Raw genomic sequence first — 19,347 nt, forward strand, 5'->3', positions numbered from 1 at the left:
AAAATTTCTTTTTAAATGTTCCATAAAGGTTGTCCCTATGACTTCTGCTTCCTTTTTTTTTGCCTATCATAGCAGATTTGTGATGCATCTGCTATAACACCCTCTGCACAGCTCCCTAATTTCTGAAAACAGGGATTTTTAGTGAGCTTGAGTTCATCTTTCAGGGCAAGTGGCTGTTGTGGAATGGAACAGCAGCACTGACAATACTTCATGTGGGAAGCCTGCCACGTTTCTGAGAGATCTTAATCTCCACTGAAAGAGTTCCCTATTTTTTATTTCCGTATCAGCCTCCCGAGTGTCGATAAAAAGAATTACTTGGGCATTATCAGAAACCGTTTTATTTCAACAAAGAGCCAATGAAAAATAAACAAGCCTTTATCTGTGAGGCAAGACTGATAGAGTTCACACAAGTCCTAATTCAATCAGATCCTGAAACAGCAGCTATTTAACACAGTGGCACCAGCACACCTCTCCTCCAGGGCTGGGGAGCTTTCCCAGGAATACCTTCACCAGTCCCAGCACTGGGCATAGACTTAAAAAACCCCCTCACACCCCAGTGAGCTGCAAGAAAAGCAGCTTTTGAAAATATCTTTTTCAGTAACACATGAGAAAGGCCCCAAATTGAGAGGTGAGGCAGGGGTCTGGTCGATAATTCAGATTATCCAGTCTGCCTTTTCCAGGGGCCCAGAACAAGCAGCATAGCTGGATTGTGACCATCTTCTCCCTTTGCATGAGTGGGTGATCCATCAGGGAAAACCCAGGTTGCCCTCCTGACCTGGGGCATGTGAAGGTGATACAGCACCTACAGCCTCCTCTGCTGTGTCACGGGGATGGGGATCGATGGAAGAATCACAGAATATCCTGAGTAGGGAGGGATCCCAGTAGGACCATTGAATCCAACTCCTCATCCTGAACAGGAAAACCCCAAGAATTCCACCCTGTGCCTGAGAGCTTTGTGCAAACGCTTTCTGAATTCCATCAGGCTTGGTGCTGTGACCACTTACCTGGGGAGCCTGTTCCAGTGCCCAACCACCCACTGGGTGTACAACCCTTTCCTCATACCCGCCTTAAACCTCCCCTGACACAGCTCCATACCATCACTCTTCAGGCCATGCCTCTTAATCCAAGAAGCTTTTCATTTTGAAAGTTTGGACAGTTCTTTTATTAACACTTGTGTGTGCCAAGAGCCCTTTGTACTGGAGCTGGAGGAAAGAAACAAAACCAAACCCTCTTGCTTGGTCAGAGCACACAAACCCCAGACCCAACCAGTGTAAAGGCACTGAGCAGAGCCCAGCACCAGGGAGGGCTCCTCTCAATACTGGGGGACTTGGCACATAGTTGGTGGGATTTTTTTTTTTCCCTCCAGGCACTCCTGCAGCACAAGAAGGAACATTGTGAGCTGTTTTAATATTTCACTTAAAAAAAAAAAAAAAAGAAAATTATAAACCAGCCAAAGCCAAATGGAATTTCATGGCATGCAAGAGCATTTCTCAGCCTGACAGCTTTTGCCTCGCTGAATCCCAGGCCAGCTGCAAAGAACATGGTTTTTAAGAGTTTCCAGCAAAAATAATCTGGACACCCAGGCTAGGAACACGCCTGGAGTCCAAGCCCCCAAGTCTTCCCAATAATTCAGTGTATCAGAAAGTCTTGGGGAACAAACTGGCACAGAAGTCTGTAGTTTTCTCCTGGGAGGAACCTCCTCCGAATCCCTCCACTTCCACTGGATGCTCTGGCATGTGGGTGCAGGGGCAAACAGCTAAAGTCACCAAACATTTTGCTAAAATCAAGCCTATGTGGTACAGAAAGTAGAGGGAAGAGCGTGCTGCTGCTCTTCAGCATCTCCGTGGTCCCCCAGGTGAACCATGGATATTTGTCACCCTTGAAAAATTAGGCTGCAGCAACCTTGCTCAGGCACAGAAAAGCTTTGGAAACCACACATGGGTAAGGCAGAATTTACTGGATTTACAAGACTGTGAGGAAATAAAGACTTTTCCAACCACAGGACAACATCCAGGTCGTTGTACTGATGGTAACTCCAACGGAACCTTCACTCCAAGAGACCTCTAAGGAAAGCAGGGTCCTACACTGCTGCTCTAATGGCCAGAGGCACTGCAGGCTGCTGCTCCAGAGACTCCAACCAGCACAGCCAAGCTCAGAACACAACACAACAACTTTAATTAATTCTACAGCAACGACTGGAGCCCTGACTCGCAGTGCCACTGCCCTGCCTGGCCCACTGAGCACCAGCTGCTGCCAAAGGGACTGGGCTCTGATGCTCTGTCTCTCCCCAGGGATAAAGCAGATTTAAACTCCATCCTCCCTGCTCTGGGAATGCTGAATTAATAACCAAGAAGGCCCTGACAAGGGAAGCAGCAGGAGGAGGCAGCCGAGGATTTGCAGAGACACAAAGCAGCTCGGTGCCCTTCAGCAACGTCAGATGTCTCCACCAAAGTGGCTGAGCAGCCACAGATCCCCCTGACCTCCCCTCACTGTCCCCCTCCTCTTTATCTCCCTGCACAGGTTCCATGAAATGTGAAGCACGAGAGGCACCACCAAGAGCTGGCAGGAATCACCCTCAGCCTCCATCTTCCCAGAGATGTTCCCAGCCCCCTCCAACTGCCAGAAGATGGAATGATTTCCAACTGACTATTGTAATAAAGACATTGCTAATGACACTTCAAAATAAAAATCGGTTTACCATCAGCCTGCAAAGATTTTATGGCAAAATGGAGATGCATTTTGCAGAGCAGCAAGAGCCTGATCAAAGCTGTGACTTTGAAAAAGATGAATGCAAAATAAGGGGTTCTGTGTAAGCTGGGTGCTGGTAAGAGGACAATTCAGAGTAGAAAAATCTCTGTCAAATCCCAGTTATTTTAAAGAAAAGAAAGCAACTTACCCAGAGCTGATCATCCATGCCTGGTGGGTTCTTTTTAATAAAAGCACCATAATATGTAGCAATATTTCGGTGATGAGAATACTTTTTTAGCATGTTAATTTCTTGTTTGATCTCTTCCTCTTCATCCTGGGATGAGGGGAAAAGAAAAGAAAGACAAAAGCAGAGGCATTAAGAAACTGTACTTGACAGGATCGGAGCTGTCTTTGCACATGGGTGAACTTCCAAGTACCCCATTCCTGACTGACCTCTCAGGTGTTTTGCACCATATTTTACAGCCACTTTGCAGCAGATCCTGGGAGCCTGGGAGCTGCACTGGAGACTCATGTTGCTCTGAGGCTCAACCATACCTGTGTTACCCCAGTGATGCATTAACACACCCTCACAGGCACACCAGAGGCCCAGAAGGTGTTTTCCTACAAACCACTGCATGGCAGAAGTGCTCCTGTGCTCCCACCTCTCTGGCACATCACTCCTGCCCACCCTGGAAGCAGCACAAGCCCTCTGGAAACACCAGGAGCTGCTGGTGGTGGGGTGGCACCACAAGGGGAGCAGGCAGGCACTGCCTGTCCATAAACTCCATCAGAATAACTCAGTCCTGGTGGCAAGCACCATTCCCATGGGCTGTCCCAGCCCCTCTCTGTCCCATCTGCAAAGTGGCTTCAGCTGAAGCAGCAGAGGCAGAGGAGCCACACCAATACCTGTTTTGAAGTCCCACCTCTTTGTTCTCACACCCATCAAAGGTGGCCTGGTTTTATTTTAAGCTGACTGAATTCCAGCCCCCTGTATTTCCACAGGAAGCACTTAGCACCTTCATGTCAATGAGCTTTATTATAAAGGAAGGCTGTTTGTTCTTTATTCTCCTTTATTCCCCTCGGGTCCCTCACCTGCCTCTCCTGACCTCAGTTTTACAAATGGGCAAAGGACAAGGCACTCACAGAGCAGCAGAGCTGCAGAAGCAGCTTTTCTTGAGGAGCAGTGCCCCCTGTCTAGATGTCACACAACATGGACAGAAACACATCTTTCTTCCCAAAATACCATTCAGGAAAGAACAGCAAAAGTGAAGACAAGAAGAACCAGTACAATAAATATCTGGATGGAGCTTGCATAAACAACCTCCAGTTTTATTTTTTATAAGAACACGGAGGGTATAAGCACCAAAGAGGAGGAGGAACAGGCTCAAACATCACAAAGAAAACCAGGGGACTGTTCTGGAAGAACCTTTATCACCTCCCTTTAGGCAGTCAACACAACTTTGCTTGTTTTGATTTGTCCAGGAAACCAGGGCATATATCATGAAGGTTATCAGAGATGATTTTATTAATTGAAACCCTTTGCAACAACAACTAAAAAGCAGCTGGATGCTCAACAGTGCTAGGACCAAGGAGGAGCACCCAGCACAAAATCCCTCCAGCTCTCTGAGCACCCAGCCAGCTTTTCAGTCATCCCTCCATTCATGCCTGGCTCTCTAGAAAAAATGGAGGCAAGCCAGAGGGACAATTGGTCTAAAGTTTTATTTTGACTCCATCTTCAAGTTGAAGAACTGAAAATGGGGGGAAAACCCTCCAAAGCATAAGATCTGTGGATGGCACTGGAGGACATGTCTGCATGGACAGGCTCAGGGGCTCCAGCACAAACTCCTGCTCCAAGCACGACTACTGAGAGCGATCATCCCCAGCAAATCCAGAGAGGTAGGGAAGAAAATGGAATCATCACAGCAAGCTGTGGCAACTACTCCAATCCCAAACCCAACAAAAGCCACAGGCCAGGCTTTGCTGCCTCACTTTGCCTCCATCAACTGATTCTGTTACATCCATCTCTGGATGTAGGTCATGCAGCACACAGCAGGACTAGCCCCTGGAAAATGAATCTGAACTCTGAATTCAGAGTGAGCAGCTGCCCAAACTGATGAAGTGCTGCTATTTGAGGACCTCTATTCTGCAATCTCTCATAAGAGCAGAGATGAGTTAAACAAAGCATCATTGTCAGGAGCCTGCTGGGGTTTAGCACAAAGCACGTGGTCAGGGTGAAATGCTGTCTGGGAGCTCACTGAACACAGAATCATCATGGTTTGGGGGCTGGAAGAGACCTTAAAGATCACCTAGTTCCCCCCCACACCATGGGCAGGGACACCTTCCACTAGACCAGGCTGCTCAGAGCCTCATCCAGCCTGGGCTTTACACTCCAAAAGCTGCAGATGGCCATGGCTGGGATGACCCCACTAATTCTGTTCTCTGCTGACTTCTGAAAGACACACTGTCATCAGGGATATCCTGGAAAAACAGGTGGGATGGAAGGTCAGGATCAAATGGAGCAGTGGCAGCTCTGAAACTGTGTGTGAGGAGGAGGCCAGGGATTGAGTTTGGGTTTTCAGCAGCAGCGTTTGCACTGAGCCTGGAGCAGATGCCAAGCATGGCTGTGGGCACAATGCAGGGACCAGCTTTAGAAATTCCTCCAGAAGCAATGCCCAAGACCATTCCTTCAGGCTCTAGAAGTGCCTTCAGCAACAAGAGATTTGGAGCACAGATAGCTCTTATCAGAGCACAGGTCAGCACTGCCTGCACTGTGGTCACTGCCCATCCTGCCCCAGCCTGCTCCTGCCTTCAACGAGCCTTCCCTGCCTAAAAGCAGCCTAAGGGGAAAATAACTAAATCTCCAAAAGCCACATCCCACAACAAATATCTGATTTACACCCTGTACATTCAGACATGAGGCCCAGATTTACAAGGTTAAGTCTTAGATCAGGGACATCTACTTAAAGATGTGTATGAAATGATTATTGGGCAGTATCAGATTTCAGGTACTTTTCGCCAATATCTTTTCTTGGAAGTATTTTAAAACAACTTAATTAAGTGTGGATTCAAATCTAAGCCTGTGTTTGGCCTCAGAGTAATACTTTGATTTCTCAGCTAAAATTCATTCTAACATCAGACTTCATCCCATGGGAATTTCACTGCTATTTATGCCATGGGTTTATGCTTGGTGGGTTTGCCTATTCCCTTGGAGCTTGCTTCCCACGAGAACGAGATAAATGGCACTTGCAGATACTACAAGTAAACAGGAACAAATCTCATTCACATTTACAGACTTATTTCCACACACCAATTCACCTGTTAGCACCAAAAATAACCTGGATGAAAGTCCCAAAGATATTAATACCACACCACAGCATCTAAGGTATTTCAAAACAGATTCCCAAGGCCAGCTGACTGCTTCCACAGAGAGTCATTTCTGCATGTGCTGAGCTCCTGAATGCTACATTAACTCAAAAATTAAGGTGGGTAGATTGTGATCGAGTCCTAATTTTGAAATGTGTTATTCCAGTTAAAAAAAAAAAAAAAAAAAAAAAAGACAAAGCACAACAAAACACATTCTTACTCCCAAGCCTGGCATTGTTTCCAGGGCAGGAACTTTGGGAGGGATAGTACTGCAGTTAGAAAAAAGAAAAACCTCAAGAAAAAGCATCTTCATGCCACGCTCCTAAATGCATCTATGTTTTTAGATCATAGCAACTAATTTTTTCTTATGTGACAACTGGGAAATGGTGAAACCATCCTTTCCCCTCAATTTTGTTATTAATTTAATGATTTGTAAATTCTTGGTTCTCAGTCTGACATAAATTTCAAAAGAGCCACCTTTGAAACCAGGGTGGTGTGGTTTTTTCCTTTTTATCAGTAGGATGCACAGGAGTTATTCAACTTGCCTCGTGAAGCTATTCATTACAATAATTGCAACATATTTTTGGTGAACAAAAGCTCTTCAGTGAAAATCATAGATGCAGAGAAACAGAAATGAGTTGTGAATACACAGTCCTGTTGCTACTTTAGACAAGGTCATGTACAATAGGACAAGAGGGAATGGCTTCAAACTGACAGGGGATATTGGGAAGAAATTCTTCCCTGTGAGGGTGTGAGGCCCTGGCACAGGTTGCCCAGAGAAGTTGTGACTGCCCCATCCCTGGAAGTGTCCAAGGCCAGGCTGGATGGGGCTTGGAGCAGCTTTGGACAATGGAAGGTGTCCCATGACAGGGATTGGAACTGGATGATCTTTAAGGTCCCTTCCAACCCAAATAATTCCATGATTTTCTTCCGAATTTAGTAGGGTATTTAAAAGAGCCACTGCTGGAACTGGATGCTGCTTTGTTTCAGCATGAAGTACTTAATCTCCAAAACTCTTCCAGATGTATTTTTTTCTTACATATTTATTAAAACTAAAACCTCTTAATAGCATGTATCACATTAAGACAAAGGCAATTTACATCCCAGGAACATCAGTCTTCCACCCACCCCCAGACATTATCACACCCCATCCCCTTTCCTCTCTTATCTGTAATTTAAGGATGCAGGAGGAGGAGGAGGATACATTACCCCGGTGACGTCCATAACCTTAATAGCAGCAAGCTGGCCTGTTTTAACATGACGACCCTGCAAAAGAAAAGGGAGAAATTTGGTTTTGGTTTTGCTCAGTGACAATGTTTTCCTCACAGTGAACAATATCCTTAAACAATCTCCTCGCCCTGGCAGCATCCACACATTATTTGTTGCTTTTTCAAGAGCATCTTCACAGCAGCCATGATGAGAAAGCAATTCCCTCCCCTTCCTCCTGCCACTACAATTAATTTGTACAGGGCCTTCAGTGCTGTATTTTCCTGGCAAACAAGTGCTGGAAATACCCTTTAATGCTCAGCCATGCACAAAAAAACCAGCTTGGGGCCTCTCCTGAGCACAGAGCATGACTCGGCTGGAAATGGGCTGCTGGAGCTGAGATGATGGGAATGTGCAGGCTGGGGTACCCACACTGCCTTCAGCCCACCCAGGTCCCATCCCTGCTCTCATGGACCTGGGCACACACCAGGGACCCCTGGCCTGCAGGGCATCAAATTCACTCTGGCCAGTAATTTATTTACTTTCAGAAAGACTTGGTTAGCAGGCTAGAGAGGTTTTTACAGTTTTCAGCAACTGAAAAAAAATGAGCAAATCACTGCAATGAGCTGTTTGTTGCACAGTGCTCGACTACATTAATCCTAATGGGAAAATGCCTGGGAGAGATGGTGAAAATATAAAAGAGCTCCAACTATTTATGAGGTCTTAAAACCAACACAACTGCTGTCAAGCAAGGCAATTGTCAGCCTTTCCTCCTTTCCTGAGAAACGGCTCACACAACATCATATCCAAAATGCTCATATCAAATCATTCCCACCCCCAACTGCAGGACATGTGCTCTGCTTCCAAACCAGGCAGCCTGAGGAAAAGATGTTTTTCCTCCAGGAAAGCCAGCAAATGCTGATCCTAACAGGAGAGCTGGGAGGCAAAGGGAAGCATCCCTATTTCCCAGTTTACATCCCTATTTACTATGGGAGCTGCCCAAGGCCCCATCTTGTGAGATATGATGTGGAAGACACAGAGGGAATGGCAGCTCCTGCCCTGCAGCACTGATAATTAACACACCAAGGACAGAACCAGCAGCAGAGGTGAAGAGGGGTCAAAGCTACAGCGGCAGAAAAAGGGAAAAATCGAAGCTTTTCCTAAATTGCAGGCTCCTCCTGCCCCCACAGCAGTGTGTGTGTGTTGATGAGCTGCAGTTTTTGTCAGGTCTCCCAGCCCTCCTGCAGAGTGGAGATGGTCTTTCACACCATCTCAGCTCAAGAACCCTGAATTACCAGACATGGGAACCTCTCCCTGGTCCCTCAGGTTTCCAGGCACGGCGCTGGGAAGCAAACCCACGCGCCGGCTGTGGAGCAAGGCAGCATCATCTTCTCCAAATTTATGACTTCACCAGGAAGCCAATTCACCCACCAGGGCTCCTCGCTCATTTATTAACACAATTTATATGTCCTGAGCAAGCCCATGTTCTAGCAGCGGAAAAAGAGCTTTACTTTTAAGAATGTGCAACATAGAAAGTAATAAAACCAAGCCAGCCCAGCAGCCCCAGGCTGTGGCTGAAGCATCCCCTGGATGTGGCCGTCGGGAAGGAGGGGCACGTCACTAGACACCATCTATTGAGACAGCACAATCTGCAGAAACAAATCCTCCTCTTCCTAAATTTGTCCTTGTTGGCTTGCCCAGGAAGTCCCCACGTGTACTGACACTTTAATTAAAGCCCACAGAGCACCAGCAGGGTAAACACTTGGACCATGGCACGCCCCGTCTCCCGTGAGATGGAGGAGGAGGAGGGGGAAGCAAGCTGGGGCATTTCAACCATGGATTTAGGAGTTATACCTGCCTTCATGTGATGCATCACCACCTCATTTTGTATTTTAAGGAAATGCCCCAGCTTTGCCGTGGTGAAGTGCTCCTCTTTCCCTCAGTGCCAGCCAAGGGGAAAGGGATCCCTATGTGGCCACAGCATCCTTCTCCCAGGAATCTGCTGCCTCCTTGTACACCTCCCAAATATTTACAGACAATGGTAAGAACTTAATATTGTGTGTAAGCATTTACCCAAACAAAATAAACCACTTGGAAACATATGTTAATGTAAGCCATGAGGGGCACTTAGTCACGCAAAAATCAGGCGGAGTAGAACCAGTAAGTGTTCACCCTGGGATATTGTAGCAAAGGTTTGCTTTTCCTACAGTTTGTTCACAATAATGGATTGTAGAGCTTCACCCTGGCAGATGAAGCCATCTGGGGAAAACAGGCATCTCCTCACCAGTCAACCATCCCTTTTAATTCAACCTACTGCTCAGCACTGAGACTAGCTGTGAAACCTTCATAAATAGTTTAGAAAACCCAGTTGATTTTTACCCTATTGCAGATGTCCTTGAATTTGCAATAAAGATACAGACAGGCTTGGAGGAAGACAGCAAGAACTGGAAGTGAGAGATGCAACAGAGGAAATAAATCGACATCCAACCTGTTCCCATTAAAAGATGCCACAGGAGCAATAAACCCCTCTCACAGCATCAGCCACCAGCCACCTCTGGCACCTTGGCCACACAGATTCCAGTGCCTGTGCCCAAAGCCTGGAAGCAAGTCCAGAAGCACCAGTGTCCCTGCAGTCTCTCCAAATTATCAGTTGGATCAGGAAGTGGAACCACCACTGCCAAAGCCAAGGCAAGCTGAAATTGGGAATTAATTAATGTCAAGTGTTAATCTGTGCTGCTGTAAGAAAGCTACAAAAGAAGGGTAGCAATATAAAAAAAGCACCAAAAAGCTCTGTTGTGATGCTTTTACCTCCTCTGTGTCCTCCACCCCCCAAAACTTGTTGGCTTTTCCCTTTAAACCATCACACACCATCAGCCACCATCCATCCAAAGACCACATTAAGACTGAGCCCTACTCCTGCTCCTCTGCTCAACTCTGCCTCCTCAACACCAAAAATGTGGCTCAAAACAGGCAAGAAGTGTTGTGGTTCAAGAGAAAATCTCCATTTTTTCAAAAGTCCTCAGTTTTAGTGCCCCCATGGGCATGCTGGAGAGGATACAGCTGCCCGAAGGCAAAGCCTTCAGGAGGATGAGACCTCTCCTGGCTGAAACAGCCACTTCTGAGCCTTCAGACCACAGCACCAGCTGTTTTTGGTGAGAGGAGCAAAGGTAGCTGGCAGAGAACAGCCAACACTGAGCCACCCTTGCCCTCTGTGCCCTCCTCACCTGCTGCCTGCACTCAGTGGTCTGTCTGCTGGTGGAAAAGAGGCACCTTAGCAATCTGTAACATTTTGTCTACCCTCTTTGTCTCCTGCTGCTCAGGATTTTTCTGCTGGGTGGTGAGCTGCTTCCAGATGCTCGTACGGAAGAGCCAGAGGTGCACGGGAACCAGGACCACTCCCTGAGCCCAACCTTCCACCACATCCCACCATCCCACCACCACCCCCGTTCTGCTGCAGGGCTCCAACTCCTGCATGGCACCACCTTTGCTTTGGATGCAACCATGGGTTTTCCCAACGTTCCCTCCCCACTCACGTGGGATGGCAACTGAACCTCCAGAAACCCAAGGGGAGGAAGGGAAGAGGTCTCCAGAAGGAATTTGGTTACCCCATGCTGGCTGTTCACAGTCAGCACTGCAAGGTTTGCAGCAGCACTGCCAGCACCACCTGGGGTACAGCTCCCAGAGGCCCCAAACACACAAACATCCTCCAGCATCTCCCTGCTCTTTCCCAAGGCAGGTTCTGCCTCTGGCTCTTCATCTCCATGAATTCAGCACTTACAGACACTGATGGCTACGATGGCATAAAACATACAGGAGGAAAACTGAGCTACTAAAGCATTTCCCCCTCTCCAGATTCGCTGTCAAGGTTCACTTGGGTACAAACCCACATTTCAGCCTCAGGACTATTCAAGCATGATCTTCAAAGCTGCCACAGTTTTTAATTGAACATCCATCTGAGCATAAATTCATGCTCCTAATTACTCTCAAAATGTTATATCAACTATCACTAACTTGATAATGTCAAGTATTAAGACTAATTTCTACAAATGAAGCAAGCACCACACATTTTTTCTTCAAAGGTTGTGGTCCTCACACTCCATAAAGTGTAATGGACCAGCACACAATCAGAACATTGGTAAATGCTTTTAAACATCAATTGATGCACTCAGGCGTTATGTTTACTAAATAAATAAATCTGGGCTTCAATATCAGCCTTTGTAGACAACAACTGCATATCCTGGCCCAAAACTGAAGTCCACATTTTAAGGACAGAAAGAGGATGATTGATTATTGCTTTTTTAAATTTTCCTTGCACAAGCATGGATTTCACTTCTAAGCAAAAACTGCAGTTTCTGTACCCAGAAATGTATTCCATCATATTTACTTAACTTGTGCTGTTGGCTTTTATATATCCAACAAAACAAATGACCCACCACCTGCTGCAGCCAGTGGGACACAACCAGAATTGTCACTTTGCTGGGAAATGCAGAGCTCCTATTTCCTTCTGCCAGGCAGAACAACATCTCTTACACTTCCCAGCCTGGACATGCAGCCTCCAATGCCCCATGCATACAAAATCCCCACTGCAGCCACTTAATGGAGTAACCACGTTGTATGCCTGGTGCTTTACAGCAAAACACTTACAATCCAACCATTTTGCACTGCCCTTAGTAATGCTGCATGTAAATAGTAAAATGAGTGGGATTAGGGTGTTCTTGCAAAGCAGTGCTGAAATTTCCACACACACAGCCCTGCTGGGACCAGACCACAACGTCAGCCCTCACCACTGAGGAACACTTTGTCTCATACAGAAATCTCTGTGAACTGGGACAAACAAAAAGTCTCATCAAAGTCCAAATATCACCATACTTTGGCAGCAGAGAAGCCTTCCAAATTAATTTCTTCAATTTCATTTCTGTTGCAGTTAAAATACTGAGCCTGGTGCCAGCAGCCCAACCACCACCCTTTCTACTGTCCAACCCCTGCCTCCAAACCCAGCACATCCTCAGCACCACCACATCCTGCATATTTTTCCTACAACAGGCACAGGACACCAGAGATTTTACCAGGTTAGAAGTCACCAGTTCACTTTTCTGCGTCCACATGTAATTTTTGGTAAGTGCTACAAAAAACTCTTTGCCCAGCCCTGCTTCTGCACATTCACCACTCAAGGTGTCCACTGGCGAGTCTCATCTCCTCCAGATTCTGCTTCAGCATCCAAGATCTTCTGCAGTTAAGATCTCCTGGGATGGGCCAGAACCTCTCACAGCTCCATGGTCTAGGTCCTGCCAGTTCCTTGTTTTCCTGTAGTTCAAGGCAATCCAGGAATTCAGTCCAAGATTTTTAGCATGAAGGCACTTCAGCACTAATGCACTGAAAACTGCATCCAATTTTTCCTGCGAGAAGGAGCTTTGTCTTCTGACAGGAGCCATGAAGCTGAACTGCCATCCTGCTGTACGTTAGACCATTTTATAGCACCTGGCATGATTTGTTCTCAGCTTTTACAGAGTACAGGCACATTTATGTACTTGGTTTCCCATTGAAAGCAATCTTGAGGGTGCCAAAATCCTCTCTCCAACTAGTCTGGGGGGCTAAAATACTTACTGATGTAAAAAATAGGCTTATTTTAGTGTGAAAATGCAGCAATCTCCAACACAAGTTGCTAAAAATGACATACACAAGCTTTGCACTTGTTTTACAGATGTCTTCAAATACATCTGAAATAAATCCATGTATCTGAGAAGGTAGTTAAAACATTGGAGGCCAGCATAAGAAAAATTGAGTCATGTAACAGAAAGGGGAAAATGTTTATTTTAACAAAGAGTAACATATCTCTCTGATTAAAACAGAGCCATCATGGGCCAAACCTTATTGTTGCTGCCTGCACTTAACTCCAGTACTGGGAGGGGAATTTCAAGCCAGTGGGGACTCAGGACATCCCTGCAGACTGGGGACCAAGCCCTCACCCTACCCAGGGATTCAGCCCCATCTCTCTGCTTTACTACAGCAGGAACTGACCACAACGGCAGTGTCCTTCCTTCCCTCCACACCCTTCCATCTCTCCATCACTTCCTGGGCTCACAAACAGATTTGCAGAGCTTCAGAGTGATCCCACTGCCTCAAGGCACCAAAGGAGCATGACTGACTTGTTGCAGTTCCTTTCCACTTGGGGCAAACTCCACTTAAACCAGCCCCTGTTTCCCCAGACTTCAACACTCTGCAAATGGCATCCTCCAATACACATGGCACACCTGAAACTCCAAGGCTTTGACACCAGAAATGGAAAACCCATGAAAAACAAAAAAAAACCTGCATCCAGTGTCTGACATCTCACTTGGTGGCCAGGTGAGGCTCCAGAGTCACTCCTCTGCTCTCCTGAGCTCTCCTGCAGAACACTGGATGCTCACTTGAGCACAGACCTTCACCTCTGCCCATCCTGCTGCCTTCCTTTGGGCTGTTTCTGGAGAGCAGAAGACCTTTCACTGGGAGGGACAAACACAAATTTCACTCACAGCCAATCCTCCCCTTACAAGTGTCATCTTTTCCAAGGTTTTAAAGAATAAAATGTTGAAAATCATTCAAAAAAACTCAAAGAGAAAAAAAAAGTGGATTTTTTTTCTTTTTTTGGTGCTCAGCTGGGCATTTTTATTAATACTTCAGTTTGGACTGAACAACCAGAGCTTCCCCTTGGAAAAGCCTAAATCTGCTCCCAGCACAGATGCCTCTAATTGCACAGGGCCAAGCTAATGCTCTGTGCTGACCCAGCAGAGCTGACCTTTGGACTGAAGTGTTTTCCAGTCCTCTGTATCAATCCAAGCTCTGATCAGGACCCTGCAGCTCAGAGAGCTGCAATTCCATTACTGCAGCTCCACAATAGCTCTGACGTTAAAGAAGGCAGGATTATTAGATTAACAAACTAAATTGTTAAATTAGCATATTATTCATCTCCATAAATAACATGCACTACAGCCTATAGGTGAGCAAGACTACAGTTTTATATTCCCTACATAATGGAAACACATCTCTTAGGCCAGGGCTTGTATTTATTCCATCCTCTATCCCTCTTGTAGCTCAAATGAGGCTGGAGAATCCCACCTCCAGCTCAGGAAGAACCAGGTTTCCCTCTTCCATAGACAAAACCATTGCCTTAGGTAGTCCAAAATCAGCATCAGAGAGCTGAATCCTTCCAGAAGCTCTGCAGATGGTTCCTCTAGATATGGCCTGCTCCATTTCTAATTTCTACCCAGGACAGAACAGTGGTTAGAAAGCCTGTCCCCCCCTCTCTGTGGCACCACTCAGCACCAGCATACTGGGCATGTCAGGCTGTGCATCTCCTCCATGGTCACACCAAGGACTGTGACAGATTTTACCCACAAGTGTTTGAAGATGCAGCTTTTGAAGGTCTGCTCTTCATGGTCACAGCAAACCCTGCAGCAGAGCAGATTCCAAGGTGTTTCTGCACTTGGCAGGGCCTTCCCAGAGCCCAGGAACAAACGTTGCTCTGGGAAAGGGAGGTCAAAGCCTCAACAAGAGCAGGTCTAGGCTGGAAGAGGAGTGGGCTGAGCACCACAGCAGGGAGCAGAGAGATGGAGATCATCAACAGACAGAATATACACCAAAAGTGGGTTTTAGGAGCAGCCTAGGGAAACCTGAGGCACCAAAGGACTAAGGAGAGATGCTCCTAACAAAGAGTAATGTATATATAAAAAAAACCCAAAAGGACAAGCAGTGTCTCAGGAAAATATTCACTGAGTTGGCCCCACACCGAAGGCAGCAGCATTCAAGAGAGTTATCAGTGGGATGAAGGAAAGGGATGCCACCATTTATCATGGAACCCCATGCAGCCTCCCCAGGCCCTCTGTGAGCTTTGCCCCCTTCCCCAGCATTCCCAGATCCATCACGGGCAATCCCCACGGGTCTCTGCCAAGGGGAGTAGCCCATCACCTGCAGCCCATCAGGCAAGGAGGGCAGCAGCCAGGCCTTGGGGTGCTCCTTCCCCTCCCACACAGCCTGTCCTCCCTTTGCCCCAGCTCCTCTGCAAGTGCACATTTTCACAGCTAAAAGGAGGCAGCACAGCCTGTTCCCAACAACATTAGTTCATGACAGCCATGTTATTACCACCCCTTAACACCCCCACTGCGCTTCTGTTTCACGTCGCTGCCTATTCAACACTGCAGAATTCATAACTAAAATTAAATCTGCCTTTAGGAGACCCACAAGGCACCCTTTCACAGAGGCCATGTCCTGAGAGCAGCACCAGGTTTCCTCCCAGTGGGAAGCACTGAGCCATGCAGGGAGCGCTGCCTGGACCACCCAGCACTCTCAAGGGACAAGCTTGGCCCTCAAGGGTGGCCCAAGAAAGAGCCAGCCTCCTCCAATGGGCCAGGCTAGCCCACAGCTGGCACCTTCCTCCCAGAGCACTGCTGCCTGGCAAGTGACAGGGTGCCACCACAGACTTGGCCAAGTCTGGACTGCAGCAGGGAGCTGTCACATCTGCAGGATGCCAGGCAGATCCTCATTTCCACACCCTTTTGCTGTCTGCAACCCACAGCCACCCTTTTCTGCCTGGTCCCAGGGCACCTAGGCTTTACTGTGGCCAGAACCACTTCAACTTCAACATTCAAACCCAAACTCCAGCATGAGCCCAGCAGCTTCAGGCACCAGTTCCCACCACAGATGAAGCAGGCTCTGTGCAGGACACAGGAAAAGGCATCCCAGGGTGCCAGGGATGTAATGTAATGACTGGGGCTGCTCATGACTTCAGACCAAAAACTCAGGATGAGAATGAGCTGCTGTGTCCAGAGCTCAGGGCACCAGCATAGTCTCTAAACACTGTGTGCTTTGTTAGCTGCTGCTATTTCTTCTGTACTTGTAAGAAAAACAATTCCCTTCAAAAGAGGTTGTTCCTAACCTGCTCCGTGCTGCAGGGCAGACAGGGCTTAGTGCCTGCAAACGTGTGCTGCTGCCTCCCGTGACAATCCATCCAGAACACCGATGGACACAGATACCCTCAGCCTCCTCAGGTGTTTGGTACCCCATTTATTTGTGCCACACATTAAACAGCTGCTTTTCAACATCTGAACTGTCACCTGCTCTTTAAGCCATTCCCCAAATCAGTAACTGTATTGCAAACTGAGTTTTAAAAACGGCCCTTCTGGAAAAAACACTACACACAGTGATGGAAATGGAGTTTCTGGAAACACCTCTGCAGTGCCATCTGCTTGACTTCGGCTCTAGTTTTGTAGTAGCAAGATCCAATTTTGGAGTGGTATGTGAAGTGCAAGGTGATTTTTCAACCAACAACAGCAAGGGAGAATCGCCTTCTGTGAACCTCAGTGCTTGGCATCCTCTCTGGCAGCAGGGATGGACAGCACTGGTGGCAGGAGACAGCAACAGGGGAACCAGGTAACACAGAGGCATCTGTTATCTAAAGTTGGTTGGGGGTTTTGTGCTCTTTTTTTTTTTTTGTGGCTGTGTAAAGAAAACTGAATGGGAAGGAAAGCCCAGTATTTGTGGTGCTTTCCCAGCCATTTAATTCAGGAAATTTAAGTCTATGGCTGTCAATGGCTTTTCATGAAGGGATTCCACTGCATTTCATTAACTTGCCAATGGCACAAACCAACCATGTCCATGTGCCCATGAATCACCCCAGCTGACTGAGCAGCCCAGCCTGCTCTCCCAGCCATGTTTTTCCTGTTCCCTGTGTTTCTCCATGTAACTGCAGGGCAGTACTCTTTCATCTCAGCTCACAGCACAGCTGCCCATGCTGCCCCACATGCCCCCAGCGCCCTGTTTCTCTGCAGACATGATGGTCCAGGATGAGATCCCACCATGGATCTCTCTGGACACCTTAGCAGAGGTTATCAGATGGGGCTCTCATCTCTGTCACCTCCACCTGCTCCACGACTCTCTGCTTGTAGAAAGGAGCCTGAACACAAATCCACCAGGTTCATTTGTGCACCAACCCTCACACTCCAAACCCAGCAGAAATTTGGGGACTTCTGAGGTTCAGTCCCAATACTGGTAACAGCATGAGCCAGGATTTATGTACAGTGGTTCCAGTACCCTGAACCACTTTCCCAGCAAGCCATCCTTACAACCCTTCCACTGCCTCCCTCTTTGAGCCTTTCCAGTCCTGCAAACCCTTGGAACAGCACAGATGTAATCCCCTTGATTCCTGCCCATGTGGCAAGGCTGACTGGCACCTGAGCCAATTCATACACTCAGGCTTCACTCATTCATCAATTGTGAGCTGACTCCAAGTTCCTGTCTCAGGGTGGTAGAAGTAACAAGAACAAGCTGATAAAGGTACTTACATTTTATGGGGCTTAGGAGGAAATGCCACAGCTGCCAGAAAGTCTCACATATATCTCTTGGGTGACTGAGGTCGTAGCGTGAGGAAAATGAGTGTAAGTATGACATAAATAACCCCAGATCTTCTTCTGTGGAAGGCTGAGGTGCTCCCCTAATCCTATAGACTTTGTAACTCAAGATACTGCAGACTCTGTGTTGCACATTTCTCTATCTATGTCAGCTCAAATATCAATTTTAGACCTCACATACTTGAAGGCAGATGGACATCTCACTCACTTTCATCCAAAATCGCCTCCAGGGTTTTTGTCTGCCCTGAGCAGCCTTGACAACTTATTGTCCATCCCATCCTACCCCGAGTCACTTACTGTCAGGAGTCAATAAACATTTTGCAGTGCCTGTGTTCTACTGATTTAAAAGACCCAGCCATGCCTAGAGCAATCCTCTGTGATATACATACTAATCTGGCTGCACAGGGAGGCATCAAAGCTTTCATGCTGTCCAATGTTTCCAGCAAGTCAGATATTGAGTAGCAGAAGTTTAGAACAGCTTATTAGAAAAGGGAGGCTGAGGAATGACACGTAGACCCCTTCACCATTGTATCTGCTTTGTCTGTCACGTGCGCACTCGCTGCTTTGTCTGGGATAAAGATGGGATTTTTGACTCTGCTGCAGAACAGCCCCTCTGTGGCTCACCCTCTAAGCCAGCCCTGAGGGTTTGGGATCAACAGCGTCGACGAGCAGATTAAACCACTCTGCTTCTACAGCTTCTCCATTTCCAAGCCTCCTTTCTCAAGCAGGAATTTCCTACCCTCACACTGGCAAGGAAAAGCTTTTCTATAAAGCAGTAAGGCAGCCAGGTCACTGCCTTTCCCTGCAAAACAGACCTGATGCCACCACTGGGCCGCCCCTGTGTAGCAAAGGACTCTCCTCCCAGGACACCCAGGCCCTCATTTCTCTGCAAAATAGAGAAACTGGCGGTGCAAGGGCTCCTCTAGGAAAGGGGTGAGCCCTAAAAGACCCCACAAACCAGAAGACCCTCCCCAACCCTGCACACAACCCACATCCAGCCTTGCCACAAGGCAGCACAGCAGAGAGGGGCTTTAGCCAGGGATCTGAAAGCAGGGAGAAGAGGAGGAGGACTTGGGATTAGCAGGGGAAGGTTAAGCCAGTACCAGGGATTGCATGGGAACAGTACAGCTCAGGAATGAGTGGGAGGAAGCCAGAAAGGACCGTGTGTCCCTGCCACCTTCAGCACTTGGGGACTTGAGTGACGAGCCCAGCACTGGCACAGCAGGTCACTATTTGGCAATTCTGGGACTGCAGCCACTGCCTGATGTGGTTATCAAGGCAGGAGGGCTCTCCAGCCATTAAGGGCCCTACTTAGAGAGCAATAACATGTACAGGCACAAATCGATGGTGTACAGTTTGAAGGAACCGACTGAAGGCTATGGATTTTACTCACAGTTATTTGCAAAGTGAAACAAAGCAGACAAAAAAGCTCTCAAAGCAGCCCAAAAAGCTGCCTGCAGGAACGTGGGCAGCTCACGAAGGCTGCCTGCAGCTTTGCAGGGAGAACACATATGGGCAGGGGGTGATGGCCTTTTATTCCACTGGATAAAGATCTTAGAGGAAATCTGAAAAGCTCGGCGTGAGACCTCATCCACAGCTAATCCACACAGACTTTGCCATGCTGTAGGCACGCCAGGAAGGAACCAAGGCCAGGCACTGCACTGAGTCACGCCACAAACCTGCAATTTCAGCTGTAATAAGAGAAAGA

At 47.4% G+C, this 19,347-nt stretch overlaps 1 protein-coding gene across 6 annotated transcripts in view; it reads right to left on the reverse strand.

The window, feature by feature from the left end:
• Nucleotides 1-19,347, reverse strand: part of TNIK (TRAF2 and NCK interacting kinase) — a 153,773-nt gene that overhangs the window by 66,730 nt on the left and 67,696 nt on the right. For all 6 annotated transcript variants that reach the window (XM_053951167.1, XM_053951166.1, XM_053951169.1 and 3 more), the window contains exons 3-4: nucleotides 7,261-7,317; nucleotides 2,897-3,022 (exon numbers count right to left, since the gene is read on the reverse strand). In XM_053951167.1, coding sequence (XP_053807142.1) covers nucleotides 2,897-3,022; nucleotides 7,261-7,317 — 183 coding nt within the window. The remainder of the gene's footprint in view (nucleotides 1-2,896; nucleotides 3,023-7,260; nucleotides 7,318-19,347) is intronic.

The sequence above is a fragment of the Vidua chalybeata genome, chromosome 10 (assembly GCF_026979565.1).
Source record: "Vidua chalybeata isolate OUT-0048 chromosome 10, bVidCha1 merged haplotype, whole genome shotgun sequence".
NCBI lineage: Eukaryota > Metazoa > Chordata > Aves > Passeriformes > Viduidae > Vidua > Vidua chalybeata.